This window comes from Magallana gigas, chromosome 9, assembly GCF_963853765.1.
Source record: "Magallana gigas chromosome 9, xbMagGiga1.1, whole genome shotgun sequence".
Classification (NCBI taxonomy): Eukaryota; Metazoa; Mollusca; class Bivalvia; order Ostreida; family Ostreidae; genus Magallana; species Magallana gigas.
In genome coordinates, this window is record NC_088861.1 from 35,580,471 (window position 1) to 35,589,875 (window position 9,405).

General features: G+C 34.1%; 1 protein-coding gene across 5 annotated transcripts; it reads right to left on the reverse strand.

The window, feature by feature from the left end:
* Positions 1–381: 381 nt before the first annotated feature.
* Positions 382–7,472, reverse strand: LOC105334814 (baculoviral IAP repeat-containing protein 2). Of its 5 annotated transcripts, none has more exons than XM_066070979.1 (7): positions 7,335–7,472; positions 3,200–4,990; positions 2,810–3,011; positions 2,264–2,518; positions 2,087–2,161; positions 1,689–1,900; positions 382–1,425 (listed from the first exon to the last, which is right to left on the reverse strand). In XM_066070979.1, exons 2-6 carry the CDS (start codon positions 4,982–4,984, stop codon positions 1,704–1,706), a joined length of 2,514 nt encoding a protein of 837 aa, XP_065927051.1. In that variant the 5' UTR covers positions 4,985–4,990; positions 7,335–7,472; the 3' UTR covers positions 382–1,425; positions 1,689–1,703. The 5 variants fall into 5 exon arrangements, with proteins under 5 accessions (XP_065927051.1, XP_065927050.1, XP_065927049.1 ...); XM_066070978.1 differs by lacking the exon at positions 7,335–7,472 and adding an exon at positions 7,093–7,286 and having other exon boundaries at positions 382–1,457; XM_066070977.1 differs by lacking the exon at positions 7,335–7,472 and adding an exon at positions 7,093–7,285.
* Positions 7,473–9,405: the final 1,933 nt, after the last annotated feature.

Consider the following 9,405-nt stretch of genomic DNA (forward strand, 5'->3'; position numbering starts at 1 on the left):
ATATTTCTTCAATAAAAGTACAATATCTAAAATGTTTTAATTTCAACATATCTTTAAATAAATATGAATGATACGTTATTTCCAAAACTAAAGCGATACACATATTTGACTTTAAAAAAATTAAGTTGAACAGTAGAACCTTTGGATACCAAATATATCAAAACAAAACACATTTTAAATCAACAAAAATACAAGGAAAATGGTACATGTAATTAATACTGTATAGAAAAAAACCCAATATTTGTAACTTCAAAATTAAAGTAAAAATAAAACATCCATCAATTGGAGTAATTCTTTTTTTTTATTTTTCAAAAATGATCAATCATGATAAACAACCATGATGATGACATATATACATTTTTAACACAATTATATTTCTTATACATAACTCAAATAAATAAAATGAATTTATTTGATATGGGAAAAAATTCTATTGAACATATGAAAATTAGCCTATGTAAAACCTGATAATATAAAAAAAAGTATATGTATGTATGACATTTAGAGATGAGGGTCAATAAGAGTTAGAAATATTGCATATTTAGTACAGGTCAATAAATCCTTATATAAAAATGACAGTGAGGATGAACAATGTTCATGCAGTAAAATTAATGTAAAAATAAAACTCTATCTCATAAATAAAACAATTACATTATATTTGAAAAATATAACACTAATGAAAAGTAAATAAAATCTAATGCAATATATAAAAATAACAAGTTTAACAAATATATAAAATATACAAGTATAACTGATTTTTGAAAACCATAATATATTTCATTGTAGCTATAACTGTTGCATACATGATAACTGTTCACACAAATGCCCTATGATTCATATCACAGATAATAACAAATAATAAATATAACAAAATCTAACAAATAAAACAGAACCTAAAACAATAACAAAATATGATTTTATTCTGAAAGACTTACTAAGATTTTTTTTTTAACAAAACACTTAACAATGAGCTGTAAGCACCAGTTCCTTAACTCATCAAAAATAAAATACAATTGATACAACCTTGAATGGCTTTTGTGAACAGCATATGCATGCATATATATGTTATCATTGGGCATGAGTTTTTCATGTCAACATTATTAGTTGTATTCATTTGACATTTCTAAAAAATCCAGTGCAGCATGAACACTAACAAATCACAGAATAGTTACAGATTCCTGTCTGAAATTCTTTGTCGATAGTTAGAGTAAAATATCCATCTGCTGAATCAGTTCGGACTTAATGAGGCCCGGACTATTTCTTATATAAGTCTCTATCACTAGAAAGCTCACACACAGCTAGCCATCAGAAGGTACTGCCTGATACCATGGATCCCGTCTCGCACAAGTTCCAGATGAAATTGATGAGTCGCATCCGGATTCAGGTGGTAAATTGCTCAATCCATTGATATGGTTGATTATCCATCTAAAATGTTACGATGCCAACTCAGACACCATCTCACAAAAAAAAATGAGCGATAACACCGAATATTGAATCAAAATTGATTCCACGCACACGGTCATTTTTTTTTTCGCAAATATCTGTATCTTTGGATGTTTTTTTTGAACGAATATTCCCTATTAGGTTAACCAATCATAACCCTTGATATTTTTCATAACCCTCTTATTTCATGATCATATTTTATAATTTTACATCAACCAAAAAAAGGAAAAGGGTTAAAGTGTTACCTTGACCTATTCCTTTCACGCAAGCCAAGTACGGACTGTGCCCTTCACAAACTGCCGACATATTGGACACTTCCTCATGGCGGGGGCACAGTCTGCACAACAACAAAGATGTCCGCACGGCAACATGGCGATGGAAGCGTCCTTCTCCATACAGATCTTACACATCCTTAGGTCCCTCAGTTTTCTGTTCTCCTCCATTAGTGAACGAGTATCTATAAAATACAAAATAAGGGTGTATGAATATTTGCTTTTTATGTCAGAACATAAAATGTAAGTGAAAAAAAATGCTTTTGAAACAATTTACACATTTTTTTTTCAAATTATCAACAAAAACCATATATGTTTATTGTATGCATAGAACTTTACATTATAAGGCACCGGTTATGTAAAATACATACCTTCAAGAGACATTGCAGGTGCCAGTGCATCATTCAGAGAGTCAAACTTTTCTTCTGTGTTTGATGTAGCAGCATCTAAAATACAAAAATTACAACATTTTAGGACTTTTTAAAAAAAAATCAAATGATTCAATTCAGTTTTTAAAACTTAATATCAAAACAAATAATAGAATATACCTTTGTCCTGATTTTTTTGTGTTTTCTCCTTGGCCTCAGATTCTGAAGTTTCCTGTGGGGAGGGCCCACTTGCTGCCTCAAATTGACCTCCCTGAGATTTGTCAGGTGTATTGTGATCAACATTTGGATTTCTAGATTGATTTTCATTGGTTGGTCGCGAGCTGTAAATTTGAGGGGGGATGTCCAGTCCATTATTTCTATCTTCTTTACTCAAAATGACCTCCATAAGATCCATCCCAGTGATGTCTTCTGGATCTAAAAGAAACCAGTAAATGTTAACATCATGGTACATTTGTGTTCTCTCAGAGCACCTGCTCATCTCTCTCTCTCTCTCTCTCAGAGCACCTGCTCATCTCTCTCTCTCTCTCTCTCTCTCTCTCTCTCTCTCTCTCTCTCTCTCTCTCTCTCTCTCTCTCAGAGCACCTGCTCATCTCTCTCTCTCTCACTTCTTTATCCTTTTTTAGTTTTTCCATCAAGTTATCATAACGATTTACAGCTTTTAATATTTTGATTAATCTAAGAGTAAGTGGTCCTCTTATTAATTACCTTTTGTCCCTCTCAACTGGTTAAATGCTTCTCTAATTTCACCTTCAGAGTAACCCATTTCCAGGACACTTTGAAAAGATGGAAATGATGTGATATCAGATTGTCTAGATCCACTAGATAATACTCCGTTCTGCTCGACTGAACTGCTCTGCTCAACAGATGATGCAGCAGTGGCTCCCTCTCCCATTGCCTCTAGAGCTTCCTGTAAAAAACAATATAAAAATAGCCATCAATACACAATAATCTTAGTGCATCACTTAAAATAAAAGGTTTAACTCCTTGTAAAATTTCTAAGAATAAAAAAATCAACAAATAAATCATCAAGAACAATACGATTTTCAAGGTCTTTAATTTTGAAATTAAAAATATAAAGAAAAAAAATAAACTTACAAGCTCTTGGTGCCTAATTTGTACCAATGCAACAAACTCGTCTCCTCTGTTTTGTCTTACAAAGGCGCATTTTGGAAACCATCGGGCATGTTCTGTCCAAGGATCATCTCCTGGCTCCCAATTACGTAATCCTCCCCCGCAGAAGAAACAGCGCGTGTAATCCCCGTAACCTGCATAGAAAAATCCTGCCAGGGCCAAAACTTGCGGTGTTTGTGTCAAGCTAGTGGGCCAATCTTGAAATGAGCTGACCCTTGTTGCCAAAACAGCGTAAGCAGGATATTTCGCACGGTCAAAATTGATTCCTAGGGGATCTAAATTTCTTAAAAATGCATTGATCTGTTCTTGAATGGCTCTTGACTTTTTGTGATTTGGGTTTGACTGACTCTCAGTACTTTGATTATTCTGTGAGGACAATGTTTCACTCCTCTCTGTGTTTCTATTGGATGCTGGGACTAAGTGGTCACGGTCAAGTGTTGGTGACCCAGATACATTTCCAGAGCCTTGTTCAACAGTTGATTCTGCTCCAGTTTCTTCTGATTGTCTTCCAATTTCTGTAGTTTGTGGATCAGATAGATTTTGTGGTATGGTCCTTTGTGAAGGTTCATTAACTTGCTCTGAGTTTGAATGCTGATTGTTTCTTTCAGTTTCCGAGGTTTCACTGACTTGTTCTGTGTTTGAATGTTGGGGGTTTCCACTATGACTGTTTAGACTCCCTCCTACTGGGACATTCACACTATGCTCATTCAGTAAGGGACATTGTGGAGACATTTGCTGGTGAATTTCTCTGGGTATGTCTCCATCTCTCCATCCCCTTTTCTGTGATTTACATGCAAAGCAAATGACTAGATCATCCTCTCCCTGGCCTATATAATAGAACCCCTCTTTGGCAAGCTTGATTGCCGAAACAGACCTTGAGGGAGGGAAATTTTTGAATGTCTCCAGACGAACCAGTTCTACATTCATGGAGTGGGGCCCTTTGGACAATGATAATGATTCATTTGGCCTTGACCTAGAAGCTTCCTCGGATGGATGATTGGTTGATTGCAGAGTACCGCTGGACAATTCTTTTGCTACAAAATCGTCAAGATTTCTGGAGGTTGCTATGAGTGGATGCAGTGCAACATTTGTTTTCTCATTTTCACGAATAAAATAATCCCTGTACATAAAACTGTCCAGTAACATTTCACTTTTTGCAACCTTTGTTCTACCTTTTTCCAAGGTTCTTTCCGACATGTCATTTTTCACAAAAGCTCTTAATAAGCCACAAAAATCTGTTGTTGATTTTCTCCTCTTGATTTCCACTTTGTTTGGACCTTTTGATAACTTAGCTTGGCTCAAAACTGTCATTATTTGTAAGAAATATAAAACAATATTTGCACTCATTTCTTGTGAAAATTTGATGAATTCTTTCTCCATAGCCTGGGTTTTTCGAGGTTTACTATGGTGACATGATACTCCATTTATAATAGTTCTTCTGCTTACATTTTTCTTTCCTCTTTTCAATGTGGTATGTTTTCGTCCTGTACGAGATGTTTTATAACTTTTACTTTGTGAACAAATTTTTCGAACCTCCTTCACATCATTTGATATCTGTGCAAGTTGTTTGACTATGCTTTGCAGATATTCCATCATCATGATCATGTTGATTTTTTCTGGCACGATTCCCATCTTTGAGATATCGGATCCATGATTTTCAAACAACTGACGAAATGCCCTTTGTTTTTCTTTTTCAGCTTCAGGCCAGCTGAGGCTTCTTTCCAGACCAGATTTGTTCACTGTATTCATTGTATTCTATAAATTTAAGAATTAAATTTATTATTATTCATAGTACTTAATTGTCTCCCCTTAACAATGATATGTGACACCTGTCAATATTAAAGTACATCATAATCAAAATACTGTCACCAGTTTATAAATAAATGTACATTTGACAATTATTTTTTTTAATTTTTGGAAAATTGAACATCATAGAAAAGCCGGGATTCAAACTCATGACTTTCAGATTTGTTTTTTAACTCTCTATAACATATACACTACATACACACTGTTAGGCCACAACTTATATTTTTTAAAGAAATGTATAAAATCATACTTGGTTTTATTGTTTATTTCGATAGGAAGTACATGTACGTCATAATATGAAGGTGTCACATACCACCTTAAAGTTATACTATCCACTTAACAAATTAACTTGGGATTGAAACATAAGTTCGTTCTCCTTTTTACAGGTCACATGCCCATTGGGCTTGTCATGATACTTGTATCTCCTTACTTTTTGACCACTCTAAACAGTACGCATATATAAGTTTATATTAATGATTATTATATACACTATAAAAATTAAATACATGTAGTTGTCAAAGAGTAAGATGATCGAAATAAGCCGTGCTCATTTTATCTAGCAAATAAAATGCACTAATACATGAATATATATATTGTTAAATTATTTCATACATTACCTCAACTGAACTGGCGACTGATGTCGTGTAAACTACATGCACACACACACACACACACACACATATATATATATATACATAACATATCTGGAATATACCGGAAGAAACTAGAATATTATAATAGAAAATAGTACGTTAGGGAAAAAAAGCAGCATAATATATATATATATATATATATATATATATATATATATATATATATATATATATATATATATATATATATATATATATATATATATATATATATATATATATATATATATATATATATATATAGCATATCTGGAATATACCGGAAGAAACTAGAATATGATCATAGAAAATAGAGTACGTTGGGGAAAAATAGCAGCACGTGGTCCATCCGAATTGTTTTAGGTTCGGTTGTACGTAATCCGAGATTCCTCTTATTCTAACCCCCACTTGTGACATGCGGGGGATCATCGAGCGGTGGTTAGAATCAGAGGAATCTCGGATTAGGTGCTACATGTACAGACCTACAGAACAAACACAAATCGACGGCGGGAGTCTGCTAAGAGAGAGAGAGAGAGAGAGAGAGAGAGAGAGAGAGAGAGAGACTAACCAAATGTGGTCTTCTTTAAATTTGTATAAGTACTGGGACACGGTAACAAATTTCCTTTCAAAATTTATATTTTTCAATTTAGTATTTTATAAGAATCTCAATTTTTTCGTACAAGTATATGTAAACAATACTCGTATCATGTTTCGTTTACATCTATAGGATAAATACAGAAATGTTCAATTCATTTTCATAAAAAAAACTTGCAAATAGCAAGATCTAAATGAAATCGTACGTATTTATAAAAGCCTTTGCCAGTACATGCGGATAGGTATGCATGCAACCTAATATTGTAATTTAAATAAAAACATGGCACAAGCTACATGTAATTAATTCAATGACCCTCATAAGTTAACTTTTCAGATAATTATGTCAGGGCAAATAAACAAGCCATAGGCTATTATAGTACATTATTTTCTTTATATATATAATATATATAATATCTCGTATTTACTACCTGACTATGGACAACAACCGTGAGTCACGAGCAGTTTGTGTTTCCTCTTCAACAGCATTTCCATATATATACATGTACATGTAAAAGGACATCGGATTAGTCAACTCAATACCCATTTGACATATACATTTATCAATGGATTGTCATTCATTGGTTGACTGGGAAAATATTTAAAATACCCACGTGTTTCTGCGGTAAATTATACCCAACAGTACGCTTTTATTTACTACCACATGCAATACTGGAATTTAAAGCTACTGTATTGGGTACCTTTATCGCAGAAATGGGGGGGGGGGGGTGAAGAACCGATTGGTCTATCTAACTATTTATACCAACTGTACATAACAATTAACTGTGTAAGGGGAAATTAAGACACCGTGCAGAGCATTATTATTACCTTATGGCTTTGCTGACCCGACAAAAATAATTCCACAGCTGCACAAATGAAAATATTGATGAATTTGACCATGTTGAGCCGATAATATATATTCCTCCTAAGACCTTTGAAATTTTGAAAACCCCATTTTCTCACAAAATTGTTAATAGACGTAGATCTATATATTTCAGTTTCGGTTTTAACGTGTTTATATGTAAACAGTTAAAAATAGAACAAGGGAATATACCAATATATAAACATACCTTCAATAGCGTATTTCCTAAATAAGAAGCCAGTCGTTATATATCAAGTGTGAATATATGAACTTATCAAACGATTTTGTAATAGTGATTATTGTAAATAAAAAATCTTTAATATACGGTATCCATCGGACCTCCTCGCGTGCCTTCCAGCTTGATTGCTGAACGTGCGAGAGGAGTTACGGTTGGTTTTTTGTTTACAAACAAAAGTATTCGGTCTCATCGTCACGTGCTTTTAATGACTCATATATACGATGTTAGCTAGCTACACGTATATTGTACGATACGATAAAAAATACCTGACTTGAAAGGAGTGTTAAACACACAGAAGACCAACATGTTTTTGGTTCTATGTATTTTGGAATGTATATATTATATGTTTTTAACGAAAGTCGACCCCCCCTCCCCCCCCCCCCCCCCCCCCCCCCCCGAACCAATAAAACATGCACTTCGTGTTTTATGAAAAGACAACGTCTATGTCTAGAACATATACTCACAGGTTACAGATGGTACGCCTAATGTATAGTCGTCAAAAGTCTTTTTAAGAGTCCAATTCACAGATGTGTAAACCATGTTTTTATAGCTGTCGATTAGATTTATCCAAAAGCATGCAGTTAGGACCTGATACAATCTAATAATTAAAATATAAGACCTTTCATCTCGCTGTGTGTTACGTATGGTTATCACTCGTGAAAGGATCTCCTCTCACGAGCGAATACCAAACACCACAAAGCAAGATGAAAGGTCTAATTTTAACTAGATTGGACCTGCTAGATCATTCACCATCATGAGGTACTGTAGCTTCAGATGACCCCGTGAGAGACGGATAGAGATGAGTAACTTTTAGTACGTAGCACCTAGAGATATATGAAGTTATCTAAATATGAGATTGATAAAATTAAAGAGCAATTAAGACACATGTTATAATTACCATATGAGACTAAAATGAAATTTTTAGAAGTACTGTGATATAGGAGTTGTAAAAATATTCTCACAATCACAAAATTAACTTTAATATTTTCAAATGAATAAAGAGTTGGCATACGATAGATAAATGTAAGCTGTGGTTTTGTAAGTTTTTAATGAAAGTAACCAGCAATTTAAAAAAATTACGAGGTTGATACCAGTTTCTAAAAGTATGATAAATTTGTTTTGCATTCAGTAACTCGTACGTAGTGCTTTCAGTGTTTTTACTTTTCTAAAAATTCATAAATGTCGCGTAGAATATGAGAATTATTGATTAATATGCTGATAAAGGCAAGTAAATCCTAGTTGCATGTATTTTACATGTACATCAACAGACATGCCGTATAGTTGTAATGTACTTACGCTAAAGTTTCCTTTAAGGTTTACAAAGCTGATTTTCTACACGTATTTTACATGTATATACGTAATGTATTTAAGCTTATTGAATTGTAAAACAATTAATAATTTGAATGTTTCAGCACACTTTGATAAATTTGTTTCATTAACGGAAGACTGTTATTCACGATTCGGAACCTAACAGAGGCGTCGGAACAGAGGGAGGGGGGGGGGGGGGGCTAGTTTTGCAAAGGTAGATGAACCATTAGGCACATAGCAGCAGAGAGGGGCCAGCCCCCCCCCCCCCCCCCCGCACACACACATTTTTTTGCAGCAACATAATTGTTCCTAATCTACCTTGAAAAATAAGAAGTGGTATTTCAAAAGTATACTAGCCCCCCCCCCCCCCACCCCCCTCCCCCACGGATTAGGATGTTCCTGATATTGGGGATTAGTTTTCTTTTTTTTTATCTTGTCAAGATTTCTGATGATTAGTCTAGCCCCTACCCCCCCCCCCCCTTCCTCTTCCCCTTTCAATTTCCTTCCGACGACAGTGCCTAATATAATATCGCAAGAAGTGTCGGAAATTTCACAATTCACGAATCGGAACCTAATATCGCAAGAACTCTCGGAAATTACAAATACATATTTACGCCTCTTGTATTTCTCAATGCTGATTTTGCTGATTCGTGTACTGAGGATTTTAGAATCTATTTTTAGAGAAGGAATTTCCCTTCATAAATGAGAATCGAAATCCATTAATGTTGTACAT

What these genes read in the sequence shown, in the direction of transcription:
- LOC105334814 (XM_066070978.1), bottom strand. Translation starts at nt 7,164, where the DNA reads ATGGTCAAATTCATCAATATTTTCATTTGTGCAGCTGTGGAATTATTT. An exon ending in CGGGTCAGCAAAGCCATAAG is followed by an intron (nt 4,991 to 7,092) that starts GTAATAATAATG and finishes TTAAATTTATAG; the next exon opens with AATACAATGAATACAGTGAA. An exon ending in AAATTAGGCACCAAGAGCTT is followed by an intron (nt 3,012 to 3,199) that starts GTAAGTTTATTT and finishes TGTTTTTTACAG; the next exon opens with GAAGCTCTAGAGGCAATGGG.